The 27,665-nt window shown below is 39.2% G+C and overlaps 1 protein-coding gene across 4 annotated transcripts; it reads right to left on the bottom strand.

The window, feature by feature from the left end:
• mtf2 (metal response element binding transcription factor 2) lies at window positions 1-27,665 on the bottom strand. 4 transcript variants are annotated; one of them, XM_008109162.3, is made up of 16 exons: window positions 26,960-27,070; window positions 15,022-15,220; window positions 14,851-14,932; window positions 13,256-13,351; window positions 12,830-12,930; window positions 12,578-12,726; window positions 10,746-10,841; window positions 8,087-8,155; window positions 7,581-7,704; window positions 6,052-6,119; window positions 5,444-5,614; window positions 4,921-5,029; window positions 4,707-4,759; window positions 4,488-4,592; window positions 2,367-2,617; window positions 1-1,405 (listed from the first exon to the last, which is right to left on the bottom strand). In XM_008109162.3, the coding sequence occupies exons 1-16, from the start codon at window positions 26,968-26,970 to the stop codon at window positions 1,383-1,385; spliced, it is 1,707 nt and encodes a 568-aa protein (XP_008107369.2). In that variant the 5' UTR covers window positions 26,971-27,070; the 3' UTR covers window positions 1-1,382. The 4 variants fall into 4 exon arrangements, with proteins under 4 accessions (XP_008107369.2, XP_008107368.2, XP_008107367.2 ...); XM_008109161.3 differs by lacking the exon at window positions 26,960-27,070 and adding an exon at window positions 27,383-27,665 and having other exon boundaries at window positions 1-2,617; XM_008109160.3 differs by having other exon boundaries at window positions 1-2,617; window positions 4,488-4,589.

The raw sequence follows: 27,665 nt of genomic DNA, 5'->3' as shown, positions 1-27,665 counted from the left end.
TTTTCTTAAAAATACAGACATTTAATGTTGATTTTAAATTCTAGAAAACAGTTTCAGAAATACAAATGCATCAGCCACTTTGACAAAATGAAAACTCACACACATTCACAATTAAATCTGTTGATAATTTGTTATGTTTTCTCTCCAACTTGAATTCAATTGGTATCTTAGTATGGAAGCCCTACTGGAAATACTGCTGGTGTTCAATGTCAATTAAAAAGACTGCGGAAAATGAAAAATTGTTTATAACATTACAGACATCTACATTTTGCATTATTTCAAGAGACCAACATTCATGAAGTAACTTATCTTATCAAAATATTGCAGCTATAGGCAAGGCAACTTTATTGTAATAGTTGAGATTATGACAGAGGGGAAAAGACCCACATTTTTAATGAAGGAAATCAGAAGTATAGTCTAATAATCATTTTCTAAAGCCTGCCAGCTAACCACAAGCACAGGGCAACCAATTTGTCTATTCTTCCTTTGGCTATATATTATGTTGTCAAAGGGAATTCTTTTCCCTTGACAATTGCAACAGGCTTTAAAAAATTTAAATATCATAAAGTTATGGTCTAACCATGCAACTCATTTTTAAATGCTACAGAGTTCATTGTTATGTTCTACTTTGTTGGTAAACTCATGTCTAACAGCAAAACATTAGGCAGTAAAATTAAAATAGCTGTGCTGATTCTTTGGCAAAAAAAGTACAAAAAAACCTTCAACAGACAAAAGAACAAACATCCAATCTCGGCAAAAAAAGAAACTGTTATTTTACAAGTAAAATAAAGTTATTTAAAACGGATTCATATTCCTAAGGACAGAAGAGGTAATATTGTAATAATAGCAGTACTGTTACTTCAAGTGGCAACATACTGTTTGTTGACCCTGTGCAATTATACACTTTATTCCAACTACGTTTACACGTTTATAAAACACAACTACAAAACATCACATAAAGGAATCTTGTATGATTCCTGCTGACATTTTTTTTAAAGAAACGGGAGACAAAATTTACAATCAGTGTGTCACAAATCCTTAGATTTTTTTTTTCTTAAGCAGAGTTCATGTTCAAATTTTAAAGTCCTGATTTTTTTTCTCAAACAGCTAATTTTTCTAAAGGAGAATTACAGCACAGATCTATAGATGTCTAACTAGAAGATAAGTTCCTTCAAATTCAAAAGGATTTGCTCCCCAAGTACACAAGGATAGGACTGCAAACCTCAAGCAACCTGGCCCAGTATAGATGCAATATTTCTAGATCTCTTATTATTCATGGCTAAGAAAGCAGGAGCATACACTTCCTCCAAATCCCCGTCTTTCCCAGAGCTCACCAAGAGGTGCCCATGACGTTCAGTGAACACATAGAATTTCAACATGCTTCATGCTGAATGGAGGATGAAACCTGCAAAGGGGAGGCAGCATGTGAACCTGAGAGGCACTCTAATCTCTCAATCGCTAGACCATATGAGCAAGATCGCAACCGAAATCATTTTCTAAAGGCATATGACATTGACTGCACTTATGTCAGAACACACAGCATTCATTTGACACATATTCTGTAGTCCGTGGTAAGCAACAGCACTCAATAAAGCCTGAGAAGAAATGCTGCTGTGTAAATACTGCAACTATTCCTGATAAAAAGAATTATGGGATACAAAGTCAGAAGCTGCCCAATCCCATAATTTATATTGCATAGGTCACAATCACACAAATACACACATGCAAAGAATATATTAAAAAGACAACAAAGTCTAGTCACAGAGCAATTTACAAGCTCCATATATATATTTTACACTTTGCTTGAAAGAAGATTTCAATATTTTACAATCCTCAGTAGGAATTATATACACTGCACCTTATGAAAATCTAGGGTTGTCAAAGTAGAAATACACTTTTGCAAAGATTTCAGTAAGAAAAGATTAAGAATTTTACCAAAAAATTGTTCTAGTTATAGAAAAGAGTCCCTACCAACAACAAAAATGGAATGTATTCTAAACAAGTCTCTTTTGAGTTTGTGCATATTTTAAAGTAACCACAATTCCAGATTCCCAATTCTAGAACAATCAAAAGTTGTCATTTTAAAAAGAATCCAGATTATTTTAAATGGGTAGATTCTTTGTCACAAGGTTTATACTGTTATGAAGCAAGAGTTAAGGCTAACTTGGTTTCCATTTTCAAAAATACAAAAAAAACCCCACCTTCCTTCTGTACCCCTGATTTATGAACTATGTCTATAAATAGATCTGGACAGTACAAGAGTCAGGAAGCAGTTGCGCCTTCCCACTCAACAAGATACTGCACCTTTCCATCAAGTGTCACCCGGCGTGCCAAAACACGGTATTTTTCACCACAAGCTATCCTACCTGCTGCACCAAAGTAACTGGTAATAGAGTTCTTGAGATGATTAAGTTGTAACTCTTGGTCAGCCAAATTATTCAGAATCTCTGTATTGAGTTCATCATATTGATAATCATCTTTGCTTTCATCATCTTTCACTATTTCCGAGTTCTGGATCTGGAGCGCTTTCCTTGGAAGGCGTCCTCTTCTCCTTAAGTGTGGTATTGCAGCTGGCCAAGTTCGTCCTGTACGTGTCCTTTTTCTGGAGTCAGACAAACTGCACAACACATAAAACAGGAAATTAAACTTTTAGATGTACTTCAGTAGTGTGGCTTCTAAGCTGGACATCAAATCAGGATGTTATACCACACCAGAACCTGCAGGAGCTGATTCAGCTGTCATTGCCTAATGTGACATAGCAGAAAGCAGACTGACAGCACAGAGCTACAGGACTCAGTGAAAAGTAGGGCACAATTCAGCTACACACCAAGAAAAATATATCTGATGCATCGAAGGGCCAGCTGTGTTGCTGAAAGGCACACTGTATACCAATGTACACAGGGTGGGGTATAAAGAGCTCCCACATTTTGAAGGGGTATACAAAATGAACAAAGCTCTCTAGGAAAAAAAGTATATTTCTGAGAACTATATAAAACAGTTTTGTTTTAATAGGTTTTAAAAATCATATCCAACAAATCATTTGTAAGGATGTAGTTGTAATTGGCATGCAGACTTGATATCCCCAGTGGCATGGCATTGTTGTGAATCTTGGCGATTGATATGCTCTTACTGCTTCCACATTTTCTGGTGTTGTAACGGTCTAAGGACTGCCAAGGATTTTTTTTTTTCAGTGTGGATCCAGTTGCCCGAAAATAGTTTTCTGGTCTGGTACAGATGCATTTCAACTGAGCATGAAAGATGTATGTAACCCGTTATCATAGAACAGTTTTTCTCATAATATTCTTGAACAACAAAGCTCTGATATTCACAGGTCAAACTCATGATAGGTACTGAAAATGGCTGCTGCTGCTCAGTCGTTTAGTCGTCTCCGACTCTTCATGACCTCATAGACCAGTCCACGCCAGAGCTCCCTGTCGGCCATCACCGCCCCCAGTTCCTTCAAGGTCAACCCAGTCACTTCAAGGATACTGTCCATCCATCTTGCCCTTGGTCGGCCTCTCTTCCTTTTTCCTTCCATTTTCCCCAGCATTGTGATCTTTTCCAAGCTCTCCTGTCTCCTCATGATGTGGCCAAAATACTTCAGCTTTGCCTCTAATATCCTTCCCTCCAATGAGCAGCCAGGCATTATTTCCTGGAGGATGGACTGGTTGGATCTTCTTGCAGTCTAAGGCACTCTCAGGATTTTCCTCCAGCACCAGAGTTCAAAAGCATGTATCTTCCTTCACTCAGCCTTCCTTATGAAAATGGCAAAGCTTAACATACCAAATTAGACCTACCCCAACTTTCTATCTCCACAGCAGCCCACATGAAATATTTATTTATTTAATTCATTTATAGACTGCTTTTCTAACCCCTGGGAGGACTCAAAGCAGTGCACAGCATTATACATGGCAAAATTTCAATATAAAATTCAAGTATGTAAGATCTTGATGCCCACCCTGTATTTTATTAGACTACTTGCCCATTCTTTGAGATTGACATTTGCTCTTCAATTTGCTAAACATTTTGGAAACAGATAAAATGTTCTGATTGATTATGGTGGGCTTTATATATATATGCAGGCATTGAATCTACAAATTCAATCAACTGCAGATAGAAAATATTTTTAAAATAAATATTCAAAACAGAAAATAACAGTCCTCAAAAATATGGAAGAAAAAGCAGTTATCTCTCCCCTGCCCCACTTAGTGGCCTTGCAAGAGGACCATGGTGGTTGTTCAGCAGTGTTCCCCTGCTGTGGGCAAAGAAGCCACCAGGAAGAGGTGAGATCAAGAGGGAGAAAGATTAGCATCTGATTATGGGGACGGGGAGGCTAGGGCCAGTTCATGCACTAACAAGGAGAATCGAAATATTCAGTCTTCAGTTGGCATCTTATAATTTAAGGTGCTATGGTTTGTTATAATATGTTGCCTTACACACACACACACACACACGTGTGTGTGGGACAAATGAAAACTGCAGCGTACCTGTAATGCTTGGAAGTACTGTTTGAGGTAGTTTCCTTTGTACTGGCAGCACCGGTGGATTCCACATCTGAGGTATTGGAAGAGTGTGCAGTTCCATCAGATCTTCTGAGCCAGTTCACAGTGACATGCAATCAAAATAAAGCAAATATCAAAACCCGATCTAACCTGACATTATCCAATTAATAAAGAAATTGTTTACAGCAGATTTTCCCTACTTACCCAGTAGTGCTAGGTAAATCCAAAGTAGGGGATTCTTGCACTACAACAGGTTCCTTTCCCCAAAGACAGATGAGAAAAAAAGAAAACAGAATCTTTCAAACTACAGATATTCAACTTGCTAATAAACATAAAGAGCCTAGTTCTTTACAGTTTGGTTGAGTGTTCATTTTTAGTCAAGGAAGTAAGACACACATAAGTGTAAAATATCACTTACCAAAGGAATTGGCTCAGACATTTTCTGAATCATTTTTCGAGTATATGGCCCAGGTGGACGACCCACAGATTTTTTCTTTCCTTTCTTTTCAACACCATTAGTAATTTCCCTTTAAAAAGTTGAGAATTCACTTTTTTAAAATGACATTATTGGCCTATATTTAAAATTTATAATTTTTCAAAATGTTTTTTCAGTTGTGTAAATTCAGTAAAAATAAAACATAGTCCCTTCTCTATTAGAAACTGACTCTAAAAGCCATTGCCGTTTCCTCACATTCTAGCATAGGCATGGGAATTGTGAGACCCTCCAAATGTTGAACTGCAACTTCCAGCATTCCTCACTAATGCTTAGGCTGAATAGACCTGCTCAGCACAGCAGATGGAAAAACAAAAGATCTAGTGTATAAGCTCACCTTCTATTTGTGCAATGTTAGATATGAGTATGTTTTGTGAGAAGAATATTCAGAATGTTGAAAAATATCTAGTTCGACTTAAATCTTTTTCAACTATTGGATTAGTCTTACCTCTGATCAGGCACAGGTTTAGAAGATTTTCTGCCCTTGATTTTGAATTCATGTGAAGTTCCTTCAGGCTCCTTCTCAGCCTTAAAAGTAGCATTTGGTGGGCAAGGTGGAACACGAATTCTTAAGCCAAACAAATGTTTTTTCTTCTTTATTTCCTTCCCAGACATAAACCTGAAATGTTAAATACAGAGTACTAGGACACACTAAGCATTTTATCAGATGTACACTGAAACCTTATACTGACTTTTTTTTGTTCCTAATTTAAATCTATTAAAATGTAGAGGTTATGAAAAATAGCCTAGATTCAACTACTAGTCCCAATTGAAGTAAACTCATAGAACCAAGATTTTTTTTTTGTAAGTGTTGACTTACTATAGGTAATTGATTCAACAGGTCTATTCTAGCTTGGAAAAGCAATTCTAGAGTAAATCTAACCAATTTCTATCCAATAATCCCAAAATGGATTTTAAAACCTGTTTTAAGAAGTGCAACACCTTTGCACTTTATGTTGTCGTCATGAGCATGTTTTTATAGAACTTCAGAAGATTCGTATCTGCATCAGACAAATCAAAACCAAAGAGAAAAATATATTTCAGATGTCAACTTACATTGTCTTGTAATCATTTAATGCCTCCAGAACATGTTGGTATCGTTCAGATTTTGGGGTGTCTGCCAACTATAAAGTATGAAGAAGTGGTTTAACTTACTAAGACCTCAAGTAAAACCCCTCAATACTAAAAACAGTCAGCAGATTAAAGTTCCATAGAACACAGTTGCATTCTAGAATTCCTACATATATTGAAAAGGATATTATGTCTAGAATTTATAGTGACTGGTAGAACAACATGTTAATCTGATTACAGTAGAGTCTCACTTATCCAAGATAAACAGGCCCGCAGAACATTGGATAAGCGAAAATCTTGGATAATAAGGAGGGATTAAGAAAAAAGCCTATCTTTATATATATAAAAACGTCAATGTTTAAGCACCAAAACATCACGTTTTACAAGAAATTGACAGAAAAGCAGTTTAATACACAGTAATGTTATGTAGTAATTACTGTATTTATGAATTTAGCACCAAAACATTGCAACATTTGTTACAAAAACAATGACTACTAGAAGGCAGACTGCCTTGGATAATACAGAACCTTGGGTAAGTGAAGCCTGGATAAGTGAGACTCTACTGTACTAAAAATAGGGAGAGAAGAATGTGACTCGACCTATGATATCATACAGAACAATATGAATTTGAGAATAAAACTATATAAATATGTTTGAAATATGCAGTGTATCTTTTCTGTTTTACTGATGATATAAAATGCTTAGTGCTTTGGTAAAAGGTAAGTAAAATGTACTTGGATATCTGACATAACAAACTGTTTCGAAAGAACATAAATTCTAAGCATGGATTCTTTGGACTGCAAGAATAACTCCCAACGTAATAACTTCGTAATATTTACTGGTTGACTTCTCACCGCAGAGAGATTTTTTTCCTGTGTCAGGAGCAACCTGAGTCGCTTCTGGTGTGAGAGAATTGATGACATGATATTAAAAAACCAATTAATTAATCATCACTCTTTGGTGGGAACAAGGGAGTGGGCCTTATCGGTGGCTGGTCCCAGACTTTGGAACATTATCCTTAGACCAGGATGGCCCCATTGCTGCTGCACTTTTGTCAATAGGTAAAAACATTTCACTATCATCAGGCATTTATAAACTCAACGAATTGGGCTTTTACAGGTAGTGTGATTGGGATTTTAAAGTGAATATAAAGTTTTCATGAACTTCAATATTTTTAATGTTTAATGGTTTTAGTAGCATAATTTAATTGTTTTTAAACTTATATTTTGCTGTATTCACATTGTTTTTAGTTAGAATTGTTTAATATTTTTTGTTAACTGTCCTATCAAGACTGGAAGATGAGCAGGATAAAAATAAAACAATAGTGCACCCACGACTTCTAACTGTTGACTATTGAATATAAACTCTTTAGCCAACAATGTTTTTATATAAGCCTTTGGATTAGAATTTGAATGATGCTGATTAAACTTGAAAAAATAATAATCAGGAATTAATAGTTTGAGCCTCTAAATGAGAGGACACACATAACCAATATGAACATTTCAACTACTTACTTCACCAGGGTGGAGTCGCTCCCAGTTTTCATTAATATATGTCATGAGTTCAAGCTCTGAATCAAAATATTTCTTTTTGTGAATAACACTTAGGTTGTAAAGGCATAGATGTGCTATATCTACCCTAAAATTCAAAAGTTTCAATGAAAACAATTAGCATCATTTAACATTTTAGAAGTATGAACACAATCTGTCTAGAAGACAAACTGAGCAAATACTCTTTAGAAACCAGAAAGCACAATGTGAAGCATTAATAAATTCCTACAAATTTCACAGGTTGGTTAGCCTATTATTTTGTGCTCTTTGAGAAAATGAGAAATAAGGAAGGGGAGGGGATAATTGAAACAATACTTTCTGAGTTGTAAGAAAGCACACTTGTGCTTTGTTTACTAAAATAATAGAATTGCAAAAGTATGGCCATGTTACAGCCATACACCAAAAGGCAGCCATGAAAATATACAGTCAACATTTTTTCAGTGCACACTTAAATTGTACTTACTACTTACCATTGCAAGGGTAAACGTTTGAGGTATTCTGGTCCAGAACTACAAACTGAACAAATGAATGTGTAAAACCTTTAAAAAAAGAGAATATTTTAGTGATATGAATTTGTTCACCATCAGCGAAAGATTAATTAGGAACGTGTTTAAGACTTCACAAAGCAAAGAAATTGGCATAAGCATATATATTATACTAGCTGTGCCCGGCCACGCGTTGCTGTGGCAAAGTATGGTGGTATGGCAAATAAAGTATTGAGGAATTGGTGGTAGTTAAGGTAAAGGGTAAACGTTTTCCCCTGACATTAAGTCCAGTCATGTCTGACTCTGGGGGTTGGTGCTCATCTCCATTTCTAAGCCAGCGTTGTCCGTAGACTCCTCCAAGGTCATGTAGGATGACTGCATAGAGCGGCGTTACCTTCCCGCCGGAGCAGTACCTATTGATGCACTCACATTTGCATGTTTTTGAACTTCTGGGTTGGCAGAAGCTGGGGCTAACAGTGGGGGCTCTCTCTGCTCCCCCATTTCAAACCTTTCGGTCCAGAAGTTCACCAGCTCAGCACTTTAACACGCTGCACCATCAGGGGATATTATTTCCTAAAGGTTGTGAATATACAATATTTCTGATTGGGTTTTTTTGACTGTTGGAGGCATGTACGAATGCTGCAATTAGGAAAAATGATTAGGATGTAATGGCCTTGCAGCTTTAAAGCCTGGCTGTTTCCTCCCTGAGTGAATTTTTTGTTGGGAGGTGTTAGCTGTCTGGAATTCCCTTGTTTTCAGAGTGGTGTTGTTTGTGATATTTTATGTGCTTCTACTGTCTGTGGCCCTGAGAAAACAGAGGATTTGCCAGACTTTGATGATGGGAATACTTTGTTGGGAGGTGTTAGCTGGCCCTGATTGTTTCCTGTGTGGAATTCCCCTGATTTCAGAGTGTTGTTCTTTATTTAGTGTTCTGATTTTAGAGATTGTATTGTTCTGTTTTATTATACCACATTAATTTTTTATATATTCTGATTTTAGTGTTTTTGAATACTTGGAGCCAGATTGTATTTATTTTCACGGTTGACCGCAACACAATAATAATAATAATGATAGTAATAATAATGACTTTGGTAATACACAGTGCTTCACTCCCTTCTCAGCTTCCTTTCTGGATGAATCCTTTCTTGGGAGGTGTTAGCTGGCCCTGATTGTTTCCTTTGTGGAATTTCCAATTTCCCTGCTTTCAGACTGTTGGTCTTTATTTACTGTCCAGGTTTTAGAGATTATATTGTTCTGCATTATTCTATCCCAGTAATTATTTCATATTAAAGTAGAATCTCACTTATCCAACATTCGCTTATACAATATTCTGGATTATCCAACGCAGCCTGCCTTTTCATATAAATGTTTTTGTAGTCAGTGTTTTAAATTCATTGTGATATTTTAGTGGTATATTTGTAAATACAGTACAGTCGAGTCTCATTTATCCAACATAAACAGGCTGGCAGAATGTTGGATAAGCAAATATGTTGGATAATAAGAAGGCATTAAGGAAAAGCCTATTAAACATCAAATTAGGTTATGATTTTACAAATGAAGCACCAAAACATCATGTTAGACAACAAATTTGGTAGAAAAAGTAGTTCTATACGCAGTAATGCTATGTTGTAATTACTGTATTTATGAATTTAGCACCAAAATATCACGATATATTGAAAACATTGACTCCAAAAATGTGTTGGATAATCCAGACTGTTGGATAAGCGAGTGCTGGATAAGTGAGACTCTTCTCTAATTACTACATAGCATTACTACGCATGAACTACTTTTTCTGTCAAATTTGTTGTATAATATGATGTTTTGTACCTAATTTGATGTTTAATCGGTTTTTCCCGAATCCCTTCTTATTATCCAACATATTCACTTATCCTGCTGGCCTGTTTATGTTGGATAAGTGAGACTCTACTGTATATTGATAATCTTATATTATCTGCTTAGAACTGGATTATATCAGGCCCCTTCTTCACAGCTATATAAAATGCACACTGAAGTGGACTATATAGTAGTGTGAAGTCAAGATAATCCAGTGCAAAGCAGATAATATATTATAAATGGGTTATATGGCTGTGTGGAAGGGTCTTGAGTCTACACTGCCATATAATCCAGTGCAAATTAGATAATCTGTGGAAGAAGCCTAAGTGAGGCCTAAATCTGCCTGTCCCCTAACTGAACCCTGGCTGTCCCTTGGCTGACTTGGTTGCTAGGAGACCAAGTGGGCAGAGATTAGCCCTCTAAACTGGCAGCAATTGGATAAAAACAATTATTGCTCTTCCTCTAATTAGGACTTTCTTTTTCTTTTCTTTTTGTTGTATCAACCTAGAGGCGTGGATGATGGGTTGTGTTGTCAAATTTCGAGGTTGGGGGGCCTATAGTTTTGTTGTTTTGTGGGTCGCCGTGATGCCATCACTCATTTATATATATAGATTCTTTGTGAAAAAATTCAGAGCAAGCTATAAATAAAAATGCAGAAAAATGAAACAATGATATGACAAGCACCACTAAAAACATGTAAACATCAAAATGCAATTATAAAAAGCAACAATACTGAATTTTACTAAAGATGTGAAGTTTGTCCTCTCCCCCAAGAAAAAACCCTTATACTTTACATAGGAATGCATCTTACCTGTCACCATAAAGCATTGGCTTTTGGAGGCACTGTACACAAGCCTCATGGAACCACTGTTTACATTTGCAGCACTGTAACATCTTTAAATACCAACTTCATTCGAGAAAGGGAGAAAAAAGAAGAATTTAATTGGAATGGGACAATATGTTCCTATCGTAGTACAGAAATATGTCATTCTGGTAGTTCAATTTTACAAGCTAAAATGTTCTTTGACCATGTCTTTTGTTTGGATCACAGGCTACACATTGTACAATGGCAGTTTCCATTCCCCCCCCCCCTGCTGCAGTCCCCCCCCCCCCCACACACACACACAACTGATTGGAGCCCAATCTGCTCCAAGGGTTCCCCACAACTCTCCAGAACTAATGGTGTGGAAGCAAAAAGCACACTGGGACTGCAGGCACAATACTGTTGAATAAGCAACATGCACCATTTCTCAAAGTGGCATCAAACATGCGGCCCTTCTGATGTTTTGGACTTCAGCTCCCAGAATTCCTGACCATTGGGCAAGCTTACTAGGGCTTCTGGGAGTTGGGAGGCCCAAACACCTGGAGGGCCACATGTTTGCCACCTTAGATTTATCATATAGAAAAAAATCTTTTAAATGCAGAGACAGGAAAATCACTACATAACATGGCTTATTGATCTGCAAACTAATAGGGGAAAAGGTCAACACATGTATGGCTCTAAGATATGTATTTAGCCTTTCGTGTGATTAATATGAAAAAATGATGATCACATTTATCTCACACTCATCCTGAAGCATTTACCTAGGCTTTTTTTTACTGCTATTAAAGTTACTAAAGCAATGATGTTCAAGATTTGATACCTACAGTACTCCTAGCAATGTAGTTTAATTGCTATCTCTATATTCAGTTACCACCTATGCTTCAGGTATTTTTTCAATGTTCCTTATAACTGGAAGAATGGACTTCAGTGTGAAAATTTTTGAGTGTCATTGTCTTTCATTTTTCTTTTAAAATACCTATATCAGTAGTTCTCAACCTGTGGGTCCCCAGATGTTTTGGTCTACAACTCCCAGAAATTCCAGCCAGTTTACCAGCTGTTAAGATTTCTGGGAGCTGAAGGCCAAAACATCTGGGGACCCACAGGTTGAGAACCACTTATCTATATTGGGTTGTTGTATGCTTTCCGGGCTATATGGCCATGTTCCAGAAGTATTCTCTACTGATGTTTTGCCCACATCTATGGCAGGCATCCTCAGAGATGTGAGGATGCCTGTCATAGATGTGGGCGAAACTTCAGGAAATAATACTTCTGGAACATGGCCATACAGACTAGAAAACATACAACCCTGTGATCCCGGCCATGAAAGCCTTCGACAACACACTGATCTATACTGTTTGAATTGTATGTGATTTTAATCATGCTACATAAGAATTTGAGTGGTATTATACCAGTGACTAAAAGAAGTCATAGTAGAATTTATTGCATGAAAACATGCAAGGAATTTTACATTTCCAGTCTGACTAAACATGTGGTCCAATCCAAACATATTTACTTGAGATTAAATATCATTGCAGTCAACAAAGTTTAACCCCAGATAAGTGTTTACAGGAGCTGAATTTAAACATCGTAATTTTTTGAGAGTTTTCAGACTAAAAAAAACTGAAGAACAGAAATTTAAGAGTATCTGCTGTTACCATAATGACGCTAGTGTTCTGCCATGGCACAAAATGGTTGTAACAGTTGTCTCCTAAATATACATATTTCAGAAATATAGCATTCTTATGCATTGTTGGCGAATATATTTAGAAAAATAAATATTGAGAGAAAGAATCTTTTCACAATAGTTTCTATATGCTTACTCTCCAGGACCTCCACAGTAACAATAACACTGTTGGGCATTTGTTTTATGGCCGGCATCCCATTCAAGATCGGCTACATTGTAAGGCAATGTCTGCTTCATGACTTGCAGTGCTTTGGCATTTGGTCCTTTCTTAAGTGCGCCCCCTCTCTGGAATAAAAAAAATATTGAAGCAGCAAATGCCAGTGTATAACACCAGATAAAAGTAAATCTAACTTTCAACTTTATTAAGTTCATTGAGTAATTTCCCTACCTTTGTTGTTGTTGCAAATACACACTGCCGGCAAAGCCATTTATCATCTGAATCTATCACACTAGAATCAATATTTGGTGTGTGACACAGCTGATGATAACCTGAGCATAGGAGAAAAATGTATTTTCATTTCGTGATGGGATTGTAAAGTATTAACCCAAGCCCTATTATACGTTAATACCAAACAGGCAAGCTATTTTTTTAGCCAATCTCATAAATAAAAACTTAAATGCCAGCTACAGTAGACCAAATGAATCTTATATAAATGTTGAATTACATCTAAAAATCCTAGTATAGTAGCAGATATATTATGTATCTTATTATGTATCTTATGACAGTTCAGTTCATGTTCCACTTAACCAAGGATTGATTAGGAAAAGTTGGTCAAACTTTTAAAAATTCAGCATGTTGCAAGGTTTGTATTACCTTGGCCACACTTATCACAGATAACTATTTCGTTGGGTGCTTCTGAATATTCTTCCTGACATATTGTACAGACCATTTCCCCACTTTCAGTAGCTCCTAAAAAAGAAAAGGATGAATTGCTTTACTTTTTTAAAATACAAAGCTTTTTTTAGTGTCTAGATCCAGGGAAGTAATGCTACCCCTCTATTCTGCCTTGGCCAGACCACATCTGGAATACTGTGTCCAATTCATGGCACCGCAATTGAAGGGAGATGTTGACAAGCTGGAATGTGTCCAGAGGAGGGCAACTAAAATGATCAAGGGTCTGGAGAACAAGTCCTATGAGGAGCGGCTTAAAGAGCTGGGCATGTTTAGTCTGCAGAAGAGAAGGCTGAGAGGAGACATGATAGCCATGTATAAATGTGTGAGGGGAAGTCATAGGGAGGAGGGAACAAGCTTGTTTTCTGCTGCCCTGGAGACTAGGATGCGGAACAATGGCTTTAAACTACAGGAAAGGAGATTCCACCTGAACATCAGGAAGAACTTCCTCACTGTGAGAGCTATTTGGCAGTGGAACTCTCTCCCCCGGACAGTGGTGGAGGCTCCTTCTTTGGAGGCTTTTAAGCAGAGGCTGGATGGCCATCTGTCGGAGGTGCTTTGAATGCAATTTCCTGCTTCTTGGCAGGGGGTTGGACTGGATGGCCCATGAGGTCTCTTCCAAATCATTATTCTACGATTCTATCCTTCCAAAGTGACAACAGAACACATTAAATTTGTGATCTGGAAACATATCCACTACTGTGCCTATGTAATATGAGAAACAAGATGAGTCACAGCGGCATCTAACACAGTGGTTCTCAACCTGTGGCCCCCCAGATGTTTTGGCCTTCAACTCTCAGAAATCCTAACAGCTGGTAAACTGGCTGGGATTTCTATGAGTTGTGTGATCTAGCAGATAGATCACACAGCACATTACTTCTAGCTATCAAATGTGGAGACTGGCATTTTTTCCCTACTATGCCAGGGACAAGTGCCAAATTTATCCCAATTAGTGATACTCTCTTCTTTCTTGGAAGCTCTACAAGGACTTGGGATTGTTCAGTGACAGGCACCAGCCCACAGACCCACTATTTCGAGCAGCACTGTTCTAGCAGAAAGGTGAAATGTGGAAGCACTTGCTTGAAGATAAGCAGGGCATATAAAAGTGGGCAGAATAAAGAATTCAAAGTCAATATTGATTGCTGTCCATGTCATGAAAAGGAGATTTAAATATGCCAAATGTTGCCAACCCTTAATTAGCAATGTTTTGACTTTTCTCCCTCTTTGCACACCGAAGCACCTGATGTAGTCTAAAAAAAACTGGACACAACTTATGGCCTCCCCTTTTTCAGTCTTCTTCCTTGTAGTTCAGTTTAGCTGATCTCCTCATTCTAATTGCCAGATGTGGGTGATAAAGGGGGAATTATTTATCACATGAACAGGAGCTTTAAAAAAAAAACTAATAGCCATGTCCAGCATACCCCAAAAGGTAAGAGGGAAGGGCCTGAAAATTACAGGAGGGGTCCTTAAGCTTCAATCAATTAAAAAAACATTTAAAAAGAACATTAGCTGCTTACCTGTTTGAATGTCCTTCCAGAGAACCCAGGATTTAGAACTGTCTTCAAATATAACAAAACAGGTCTGCTTGAGTTTGTTTATCTGAAATCAAATAGTTTTAAGATAGTGATACATGAACACTAGGAGCAAAAATACTTAAAATTTGTATAGTGCTGTTAAAAAGATGTTACCTTTTTGATAGTTCCAAGATAAAACAAGCCATCTGACCATCTAGCTAAGACATCTTGGCCTTCTTCAAATTTGCACACTGGTTTTTTGGCTTTCTGTCCATCCCGTGAGGACAGTTTGGTCAAGGATATTGGTGGTTTTTGGTTTCGACGTAAAGGAGACCGCTTGTGGACCACTGAATTACCCACCCCCGTAGAGTCTCTGGGAACAAAAAACATGAAATTAATATCACTCCGTTACTTGTTCTTTAGTCCCTATTCAATGCATAACTTTTCAGTTTTCAAAACCTTTTGGAATATAACTGCTATGCTAAATGAGAATGATATTGAAAAGTGATGCTGGGCTAAAGTGCTGAATAGTAAATTAATATGATTAGGGAAATATGCCACATCCCTCAGCATCAGCAATTAATTCTAAGTGTATTGATGTTTCAGAATACTACAGCTTTAATCCAATCCTCTGAAGTTTCCTTTATAACAGAGCTACACAACTTGGCAGTAGGTAGGGGCCAAAATAATATAGGCTAAATGTCTTCAGGCCACAAATAGGTTTCAGTGTCTCACTTTGCACGTAAATATATAATCAACTAATAACCATTTTGCAAATAAGCACTATTATAACAAAGGTAAATTTCAATTAACAATTAATTACACTTATTACTTAAGATTTTTATTTATCATAAAATGACATTGTTACAAAAATTGCTTTATATAGTGTACAAGTTTGAATACATTTTTCCCTCCTTGATCCATGAGGGGAACCATCTTTACCCTCTTCTAAAGCAACCTTGGGTTATTTTCATCTTCTGCATAACTGCATATCCCTCCCACCTTGCAAGTGTCTTGTTTTCCTCTGAGATTGAACTACCGGTAGGATCTCTTCTTCCCATACAAATACACTGCCACTTTTTCAATTTGTGCTGTTTGGAAGTAATCAAAATTGCCACTTCACCCAAAAAGAATACCAAAAAAACTCAGACCTGGTTGGACGCACCTAGGCAAGGAAAACTCATGCAAAAACAAAGGGCTTCTGAGAGATTGCAAATTGGACAAGTCTTTCTCTACAAGGATATATGGGCATTCAAAATTCTGATGTGGGAAAGGGGATGTCCCAAGTCTTGTTTCAGGATTCAGGACGCTCCATGCAGTCCTGCCGGCCACATGACCTAGGAGATGTCTATGGACAACGTCAGGATTCAGCTTAGAAATGGAGATGAACACCACCCCCTAGAGACTTAATGTCAAGGGGAAACTTTTACCTTTACTTTATTTCCTCAGCAGCTGAAGACCTGGTGTCGACCATGGCGACACTAGGACTCTCACTTTATAATACGGGGCCTACACGAGGCTGGTCACACACTAGATTTGATTTTCGGAGTTGGAATCCAAGTGACACTAACCTCCGTTCTGGAGGTTCCATGGTCGGACCACTGCGCCCTAGGAATCCGTATAGAGCATACCACCTCACCCAGTCTGGGTTCGCCCAAAGAGACTTATGGAACCGGTCAGGTTCCTGAATGCTCTGAAGGTCATGGAACCTGTCAGCGACTCACTAGAGGTGCAAGTGGATACTTGGAACACCAATTTATCCAATGCACTCGATGAGATCGTCCCTAGACGTCCGCTCCAACCCCGCAAGAATCGGTCTCCTTGGTTTACTGAGGAGCTCCGTGTGATGAAACGGGAGAAGAGACGGCTAGAGGTCGTGTGGCGGAAACGCCGTGACGAGGAATCGAAATCAGCTTATAAGATTTTCAGAGAGTCTTATAAGCAGGCTATCACCGAGGCAAAAAATTCTTATTATGCTTCCTTGATAGCGTCTGCGAGCTCACACCCAGCACAATTATTCAAGATTATTAAATCGCTGACAACAATTCCTTCTGTCCAAAACAATAATGAGCTGGCCCCTTCTGCTGAGGTTTTCCAGAGCTATTTCGCAGACAAGATCTCGCTGCTCCGCCGGGAACTCCCTGCCACGATTGATACAGTGATTTATTATTTATTTATTTACAGCATTTATATTCCACCCTTCTCACCCCGAAGGGGACTCAGGGCGGATCACATTACACATATAGGCAAACATTCAATGCCTTTTAACATAGAACAAGATAAACAAACATAGCTCCGAGCTTGATTGAACTTGAGACCCCGTGGCCACTCGCTGGGCCCATCCTGGACCGGTTTACCCCGCTGGATGCGGAGGCTGTCGATAGGATCATGACTGCAACTAGGCCGACCACCTGCTCCCTCAATCCGTGTCCCTCCTGGCTAGTAAAATCTTGCCTGGAGGGATTACGTGAACCTCTGTTGAATATAATAAATAGCTCCCTTAAGCAAGGAGTTTTTCCAGAGGGTTTAAAAGAGGCGATGGTATCTCCGCTGCTGAAGAAACCAGACTTAGATCGTTCGGTTCCCTCTAGCTACCGCCCAGTCTCAAATCTTCCATTTCTGGGCAAGGTGGTTGAGAGGGCGGGCAGCAGCGGAATAGTTGCAGCAGTTCCTCAATGACACAGCCGGACTTGATCCCTTCCAGTCCGGCTTCCATAGGGGGCACGGGACGGAGACTGTGCTAGTTGCCATCACAGATCAGCTTCGCTGCCAAAGGGATCAAGGCGGATCAGCGCTGCTCGTGTTATTGGATCTCACAGCAGTATTTGATACGGTCAATCACAATCTATTGACCCACCGCCTAGCCATGACGGGGGTTAGGGGGATACCCCTTAAATGGGTGTCCTCCTTCCTCAAGAATCGGGGACAGCGGGTGGTGAGGGGAGGGATGGTTTCCGAGTGGTCTCCGCTAACTTGTGGGGTCCCACAGGGAGCTATTCTCTCTCCTCTATTATTTAACATCTATATGTGACCGCTTGCCCGACTGGCGCAGAGCTTTGGGCTCGAGTGCCACCAGTACGCTGATGACACACAGCTCATTCTGAGGATGAAGGGCCGGCCGAACTCCATACCTGATAGTTTCCATCAGTGCCTTGAGGCCATTACTGGATGGTTGCGTGCCAGCAGGTTGAGGGTGAATCCAGCAAAGACGGAAATCCTCTGGCTGGGCCGTCCGGGTGGGAGGGAGATCCAGCTGCCTACCCTGGATGGCGAGACACTACGTCCGTCATCTTCTGTAAAAAGTCTTGGTGTCTTATCGGACCCTCTGCTCACAATGGAGGCCCAGGTCTCTGCTGTGAGCAGATCTGCATTTTTCCATCTACATCAGGCTAGGCGACTGGCTCCCTACCTATCTAGGAATGACCTGGCTACGGTGATCCAGGCGACGGTCATCTCGAGGCTCGACTACTGTAACTCCCTCTACATTGGCCTTCCTCTGTCAGTGATCCGGAAACTGAAGCTGGTGCAAAATGCGGCAGCTCGTCTTCTCGCCGGGGTGCCGGCGAGGTGGCGTATCACCCCAATTCTACAACAGCTGCACTGGCTACCGATTGAGTACCAGATTACTTTCAAGATACTGGTACTAACCTTTAAGGCCTTACATGGTTTGGGGCCGGCGTACCTGAGGGCCCGCTTATCCCCCTACCAACCCCAGAGATTACTTCGGTCCGAAGACGGACTTATCATTTGTCTTCTACTAGGCAGAGAGCCTTCTCGATTGTAGCCCCTCATTTATGGAATGCCTTGCCAGTTGAAACCCGAACTATCCGAGACCTACTTGCCTTTCAGAAAGCCTGCAAAACCTTGCTCTTCCGACAAGCTTTCGATGGGTGAAAAATTCGGGGCTATGTCTGTTTTTATTGTTGTTTTTATTGTTATTTTAAAGCTAAGTGTATTGTTTTAATCTATTTCTGTAAACCGCTCCGAGCCAAACTGGGAGTAGCGGTATACAAGTCTAATAAATAAATAAATAAATAAATAAATAAATAAATAAATTTCTGTACTGCAAGGTAACACTAGACTCCAAATCCCAGAATTACATGCAATGCTTCCATGGCAGTTCAAGTGGAATTGTGCTGCTGTAACAGTGTAGCATTATGTTGTAGTGTTATGATTCCACTTGAACTTCCATGGAAACATTCTATGCCCCCCCAGCCTCTTTTTTTGTGCTCCTCACAAGCTTGTGGAGAGAAGAGAACTTCTCAAAATTGCCTTTCGGATTTGTACTGCTGCCATTTTTGAATGACATGAGGCCGAAGCCACCAAGGAAGAAAAGGAGCTGTCCAGCATCCACCTGCACCATTGTTATGCATGACTAGGAGCTCTTAAGAGGTGTAAATTCTGTACCGCCCCTCCAAGGAGGGGCCATTAAGGGAAACTCCTTTTATTTGGCTGAAGAGTAAACGTCCTGTTCGGTTCTGTGCTTTCCCCTCCAGTTTACTTTACATTGTCTACTTTTTTTGCAGGGTAAACAAAATTCCTTGCAAAATCACAATTGGCACATGATTTCTATGTTGCGCAGGTCTGATCTATAGCTTTATATCTAATATTTTCAGAGTATACGTCAAATAAATTCTCCCAGTTCCAGAGAACCTTGTGACTCCCACCAATGACAAATCTGGCCCAAACCTGGCACAGACACCCCCATGACCAACAGAAAATACTAAAGGGGTATCCCCCCAAAAAACCCTCCAGTATTTTTTATTGATCATGGTTGTTGGGTGTTATAGTTCACCCACGTCCAAAGAGCCCTGTGACTCCTACTGATGATGGATCTGGACCAACTGTGGCACACATAACCAACTCTGAATACTGGCGGGGTTTGGAGATTGACCTTGGATGTTGGAAGTTTAATTCACTGACAATCAAATAGCACTCTGAACCCCACCAAGGATGAATCTGGGCCAAACTTGGCACACATACCCAACATCCTCATGTATTTTCTAATGAGACCATTCATAAAAACAAAACAATGACTATTTCTTAAAAATAGCATTATAAAAGGCCTAATCTGGGCATTGCCAGATACCAAAACTTGTGTCAAATACTCACCACTTTGGAAGTCAACTTGTTGTCGAGCCACAGTAACCCCCCCCCCCCCCCCCAAGCAATGTAATTAATAGAAAGACTTCAAGTAAGAGATATGATTTTTTTCTTTATTTTTAATATATTTCACTTTTTCAAAGTTTTGCAATATTGAAATCACTGGAGGCCCCGTAAGGACCCAGAAGCACCTGCACCCCAAACTCTATCAAAGCTAAACTGTTTAATAAATGTAAGGAAACAATATTTCTTGTGTAACTTGTATTGCTTGTATACTGTATCAATTTCTAAATGTATAAACTTGTATCAAATGTATCCTGAAGACAGCTGCTCTCCCAATGCCCTATTTGCATAAGCTGCTCCTGGGAACGGAGATCTCTATATAATTAATGAAAGGTCTTTCTAGTGATCTACCTACATTATTAGTTGCTTTGGGTCCCATTAGGGAGAAAAGCGGAATATAAATAAAGATTATTATTATCACTTCCTCCCAGTTTTGCACCTTCTGCAAAAGACTGGACCTTTAAACTGACCAATGATCAGCTATTGTTTTCCCCACCATGGGGATCTCCTCCTCCTGTCAGTGATGTCAGGGAAATCTCCGGCTAATCCCTGGGTGGATCCTAGCCAGCACAGTTTCTCAGCCAATCAAGAGGAGGCACAGGAAATCTGAATGGCTGTCCGAACTGCATAAAATGTGTTGTATTTTTCCATGGAGTTATGCTTGTACGCTTAGAGCATTGGCTGGTATTTGCATTCCTTTTGGCCAAATTGAAATAAACCTCTGTAGTTTGCTTTCAACACAGTGCGCTTGTTCTCTGTCCTGGCTGATCTGGTTTAGTGGAAGCTCATTGGACATGGACCTCTGAATCTGCAGTCCTAACTGAAATCTCATGAAACTGAAGCCTGCTCTATTGGTGGAACTGAAAAGTGCAAAACTAATTTGGTGGCATTCATAAAAACAATGTATTTATTTATTTTGTATCAAAAGCATTGCATAAAATAAAAACAATAAAATTGAGGCAATTCTAATCTTCTAAATACAGTAGAGTCTCATTTATCCAACACTCGCTTATCCAACGTTCTGGATTATCCAACCCATTTTTGTAGTCAATGTTTTCAATATATCGTGATATTTTGGTGCTAAATTCGTAAATACAGTAATTACAACATAGCATTACTGCGTATTGAACTACTTTTTCTGTCAAATTTGTTGTATAACATGATGTTTTGGTGCTTAATTTGTAAAATCATAACCTAATTTGATGTTTAATAGGCCTCTCCTTAATCTCTCCTTTTTATCCAACATATTCGCTTATCCAACGTTCTGCCGGCCCGTTTATGTTGGATAAGTGAGACTCTACTGTATAACATATTATACCATGCATAGGAGCCAACAAAATTGTCTTAATTCAATATGCACCGATATCATATAACTGAATTAACCCTTACAAACCTGTAGTATGATCTTATACACATTTCCTCAGAACAAGTATTCGCATATTCAACAAGATTTATTCTCCAGTAAGTATACCAAGAATTGTAGCTAGTTCTTATACACACTCCTCCCCAAAGTCCAATCAAGCTTACTAAGATTTATTACAAAGCATATTTAAAATAGGCTTAAATCTGCTGCAAGGGAAGTAAAACAGTATCACATTGTTTTGCTTCCTTTGCAACAGAGTTAACATCCTTATTTTTAACTTACACTACTTGTCCCCGATTTCCAAACTTCTCACTAATAAAAAGCTGCTTCATGTGAAAGCAGGAAATTTACCTTATATTTAACCACTATTTAACAAAGGAGAAAATCTCTCATCATGCACAGCATAGGGAAGGAAAAATGCCATGTATTCAAGAGCCCTAAAGTTTGGGTTCTATGATTTAACTTTATCCCTATAGGACAAACTGTAACCTGCAACTGAAAGATATTTGCTCTTCATGCCAGTAGCTTCCAATCCTAGTTGAAAGACTTGAAGAAACAGAAATATTTCAAGTCAGTTTCTTTATTTTAAAAGGTTAATTGGGAAATTAATTAAGCCTTCAAATTGTATTAATATGGTTTAATTTAATAAGTACAAGATTATCCTTTGTTGTTTTAATTTTAAGTAATATTAAGTAATTTGTCTTTCAGACTATAGTGATGAATCTGTGCAAACTTATTTCTCTGTTCTGAAATTTTTCAGTTGCATGCTGCCTTATGAAAAACAATTGCTACTATTGATTTGTCAAATATATGATCTGTAAACTTATTTCTCCATACTTTGAAATAAGTCCTATTGAACACAATGGGAATTATTTCCATAAAACAATTGCACATAAGTACAGGTATGTCAAGGAAAAATGTTCATACAAAAGGAAGAGCAGAAATACTAAGCTATAAGTGTGACACCATTGACATATTTTGCCATAGAAGTCTGATGGCAACACTATCATCTTGGGAAGCAGGGTAAATTGTAATAATACAACCCTGACACTTGGGTCATTTTCCTCCTCACACTGTGGTAATTTCAATTTACTTTGCTCCCTGACATAACATTATGACAAGCAGACTTCTGATCCAACTCTATACCTGATGGCACCAGCTTTATGTCAGATAACATGGCAGCAGAACCACCTTGTGGATAACAGCAAAGAATGGTAGTCACTTGAAAACACGAACTGTAGGTAAGATGGAGAAATACCCTAGTCACATATCAATCATTTCCTTTCTGAGTGCATTACCCAGCTGCAGTGACAAACTGGCTGGTGACACATTTCATCACATGTGGACATATTTGCTTGTGTAAATTGTATATGTGTGGTTTTATGGAAATGTTTTTATTGATTTTAATGTTGATGTATTGCATTTTATGTTGTATGGCACCAATATGTGCTATTTTGTAAGCCGTTCTGTGTCTCTAGGTGAGATGGTGGGGGGTATAAATAAACATTATTATTGTTGTTGTTGTGTGAAAGGGTCCTAAAGACAACACAAATAAGCCAAGTGGCAAATGAAAAAGCTGAAAACCCTATGAGCTACTTCTGCAACGAGGTCCAGCTAGATATGTGGGAGCAATCCCTGTTTATTATTCCATGGGACTCAAGCCACAAGTTAGCTGTCTAAAGGACATGGGAGGGCAACAGTAGAAGGCTTAATTGAATTATTTAATTTCACATGTGCATATTAACAGTTTTGGATATAAATCTACTGTGGGACTGTACCCCTTAATATTCTTCTCCACTGACAATGCTGGGTAGCACTGTTAGAATTGGCATTCCCATAACATCAAGATTCCCACTCCTGACAGCTGCTGTATTTCAACATTTGCCACTACAGAAGAATTCAGATTAACCTTCCTTTGTATGGTTAGTAGACTAAAACTGGGGTGGGGGGTTGCACATATGCCACCTTAAGCTCCTTGAAGAAACATTAGAAATATACACAGAATCACTATCTGAAACCTATGCATATCAGGAAAGTTCACCCACAGAAGAAGCTGTAAGGACCTTGCTTTTCTCCTTCCTGTCAGAAAGAATATGTACACAATTTTGTAACTAATAACTAGCACATGAAAGATCAGTTTTAAATGGGAAATGTGGATACCTTCTACTAGTTCATACAAGTTTAACTATAATGAAACTGGCTAAAGCAGGGGTCCCCAAACTTTTTAAACAGGGGGCCAGTTCACGGTCCCTCCAACTGTTGTAGGGCTGGATTTTAGTTGAAAAAAACCCCCCTATAAACAAATTCCTATGTACACTGCACATCTCTTGTTTTGAAGTAAAAAAAAAACCAAATGGGAACAAATACAGCCTCAATGTTAATCATAATAAAAATAATAAAGAGGGTTGGAAGATACCCCTTAGGCCATTGAGTCCAACCCTCTTGTAGCTTTGTGCACCAAAAGCACAAGCAAAGCACCCCTGACAAATGGCCACCCAGCCTCAATGTTGTTAATAATAATAATAATAATAATAATAATAATAAATCACACAGCCCTAAACGCTTGGGAATGTGTGATTTTAATAATAATAATAATAATAATAATAATAATAATAATAATAATAATAATAACAACTTTATTTATATACCGCCCTATCTCACGGCTGGGGCTCAGGGCGGTTTCCAATCATAAAAACAACACATACATTACATAGCAACATAATAACACATTATTAAGCAAGGTAAAACAATACAATTACAGTAGAGTCTCACTTATCCAAGCCTTGCTTATCCAAGCCTCTGGATAATCCAAACCATTTTTGTAGTCAATGTTTTCAATATATCATGATATTTTGGTGCTGAAGTCATAAATACAGTAATTACAACATAACATTACTGCATATTGAACTACTTTTTCTGTCAAATTTGTTGTATATAACATGATCTTTTGGTGCTTAATTTGTAAAATCATAACCTAATTTGAGGTTTAATAGGCTTTTCCTTAATCCCTCCTTATTATCCAAGCTATTTGCTTATCCAAGCTTCTGCCGGCCCGTTTAGCTTGGATAAGTGAGACTCTATTGTATTAAAATGTACCATGGTAGGCTAGATAAATCTTGTGCAATATATTCAGGCCCAGAGATCGGCGGTATTCCAATGTAATTACTCAAAAACCTGCCGACACCACCAGGTCTTCAGTTCCTTATGGAAATTGGATAATGTAGGGGATTGCTTGATCTCTTTTGGCAGTGCATTCCAGAGCTGGGGGGCCACTGCCGAGAAGTCTCGTTCCCTCGTCCTCACAAGTCGCACTTGAGATGGTGGTGGGAACGAGAGGAGAGCCTCCCCGGATGATCTCAAGGTCTGCACTGGCTCATAGGAAGAGAAGCGATTATGATTTTGTGATACGAAATGCAGCATATATATCTCATTTGCTGTGTCATACTGTGTCTTCGTGTCAATAATAATAATAATAATAATAATAAAGAGGATTGGAAGAGATACTTTGAGCCATTTAGTCCAGCCCCCTTCTGCCTTTGTGCACCAAAAACACTAGCAAAGCACCCCCTTGATAACTAATTAATTATTAAGTAAATAATAATTAAAATACCATTATAAACAAGCAAAGCTCTGGAAGGTGTGCACTGGGCAAGGGAGGATGCGGGGGCCAGATAAATGGCTTTGATGGGCCGCATGTGGCCCCCGGGCCTTAGTTTGGGGACCCCTGGGCTAAAGCATACATGCTATAATCCCAGCTATTTTGTAATTGTTGCTCAAAATGCTAGAACAGTGGGGATCTCTGAGAGAAATCTTATGAATTTACGATGCAGGTAACATCTGCATAGCTCAATTGAGGGTCTTGAGTAGTTCTACCCCTAAAACATTAGCTGAAAAAGAAACAGCACTCGAAAACACACGAAGGATATCAACACCAACCACTTCCTTAGTATCCATTACAACAGCTCAGGGGAGTCTTAAGGGGGAGAGTAAAAATTTTCTTTATTGATGGATCTTAACATGTTGCTCTTGAATTCTTTTTAGATAAAAAACAGAGTGTAAAACCCATACTTTAAATAATAATTCTAAGAAAATGTTTAATTACTACTCCAGTCATTCCACTACCACCGTGAGCACTTGAAGTCGGGGGATTTTCAGGAGTGGATGGAAATTATATCAAAGAATTCTGCATTCCAGAAATTTATCAAAGGCTAAAAAAAACTACATTCCAAAAGCAATTTACTTCATGAATATTCATATAAGAAACATATGAAAACAAATATCAGTGTAAATATGGATAACTGCAATACAACTGAAACAATGAATTTGCATCAGAGAAGGTAGCACTGTAACAAATAAACTGCATATAGATGTGGAACAAAAGAGAAGAGTCCTACATAATTACAGTGAGAGCAAAAGTACTTGCCCCAAACTACAGAGTGCCCCAAAAGTCTCCACACATAGGTAAAATTAAACTGATATTATGTATGTATGTATGTATGTGTATGTGTGTACATATATTGTGTGTGGCAAAATGTAGAGAATTTTCTGTGAAATTTGTAATTATGAATATTTTGTTAATAAAGGTGCATTTGGCTACAATTTTCCATTTCCCCTATGTATGGAGACTTTTGGGACACCCTGTACAACCTGGATGCAAATGGCAGCTACAAGACACCAAAGCAACAATATGCAAACTAGTTGAAAATAAAAAACTCAGCACATAATCACAGACTCCTTTACAATTTTCTTTCTTTCTTTGGATGAACATATCCGAAATATACCTGTTACAAACCACGAAATGAGGAAATTCTGCCAGCTGCAATAAGTGAAACAATGCTAAATTCATTAAATGAGAAAACCATTAAGCAGACTCTAAAGCCCCTTCCACACAGCTGAGTAAAATCTCACATCATCTGCTTTGTACTAGGGATATATGGCAGTGTGAACATAGGGCCCTTCCACACAGCCATAAAACCCAGAATATCAAGGCAGAAAATCCCACAGTATCTGCTTTGAACTGGGTTATCTGAGTGCATACTGCCATATATTCCAGTTCAAAACAAATAATGTGGGATTTATTCAGCTGTGTGGAAGGGGCCAAATAAACAACCCCCCAAATTGCTTCAATACGTACTCCTGGAGGGAGCATGCGATCCCAGCAAGGAATACTCTTTTAATGTGTAGAAGGAAATTTGATTGTGAGAATCTAGCCATACTATCGAGAGCTCGCTTCTTTTTCCTTCTCTTAGGACCCTTCCACACAACCATATAAAGCAGAATATCAAGGCAGAACATCCCACAATATCTGCTTTGAACTGGGTTATCGGAGTCCACAATGCCATATATTCCAGTTCAAAGCAGATATTGTGGGTTATTCTGCCTTGATATTCTGGGCTATATGGCTGTGTGGAAGGGCCCTAAAATTGCCCAACTGCACCATTGCAGCCGATCGTTATTTTCAAAATTAACGCTTGCCTCCCATTCCATGGCGCCCCCTTTGTCAAAGGCAGAGTGAGAAAAAGAAATCCCCACAACGGAATTCACAAATTATCCCAACATGAAATAACAACTTCCCCCTTTTACCTGAGCTTCATCCATAGTAAGGGGCAAGCCCCCTTCCATACACACAATACTGTGCCAGCACGGTTTCCTCTCGCCTTTGTTTTGGTTTCCACCGGATACTAACCCCCCCTTTTCCCCACAGATAAAGCCCGTATTACCAGCTGGTTCCAGGTCCGCCTCCCATTGGTGAATGACGGGGGGCAAGATGTCCGAAAGGCTTCATTATGTGGGGGTTTCCACCCACCCAACTTGAGGAGGAGGAGGAGGAGGAGGAGGAGGGGGGGGGGTTAAAGAAGGGAGGAAAAGCCGGCTGTATGTATTATTTTTTTTCCCTTCAGGGGAGGAACTTGCTGCAAGAGAAGGCCGGGAAAGAAGGACGGTTCTTTCCCGCACGCCCCTATTTCGCAGCCCCTCCGCCTGCTCTTTCCCTCTCCTTTCACCCACCTCATTCGGTCTCTCCAGTGGGGCCACCCGCTTCATACAGGGAAATCCGTGCGCTCAATGCGCTTCCGTTCGAGAAGCCTCCCGCTACCGTCGACCGGGCCCCTCGAGGCCTCGTGGGGCTTCCGTGGGGGGCACTGAGGGGAAAGGGCCGAAGGAAAGGCAAGGAACGCCTCAGGGCCGCCTCACAGGCCGCCCAAATCCACAACAGCCCTTCGCCATTTTGCTTTCCCGCGGAGGAGAAGCCTGGTGCATTGTGGGAAACACAAAGGCCAGCGGCAGCAGA

Source organism: Anolis carolinensis, chromosome 4 (assembly GCF_035594765.1).
Source record: "Anolis carolinensis isolate JA03-04 chromosome 4, rAnoCar3.1.pri, whole genome shotgun sequence".
NCBI lineage: Eukaryota > Metazoa > Chordata > Lepidosauria > Squamata > Dactyloidae > Anolis > Anolis carolinensis.
The sequence above is the reverse complement of the archived record's forward strand: the minus strand, read 5'-3'. Positions and strand labels throughout refer to the sequence as shown.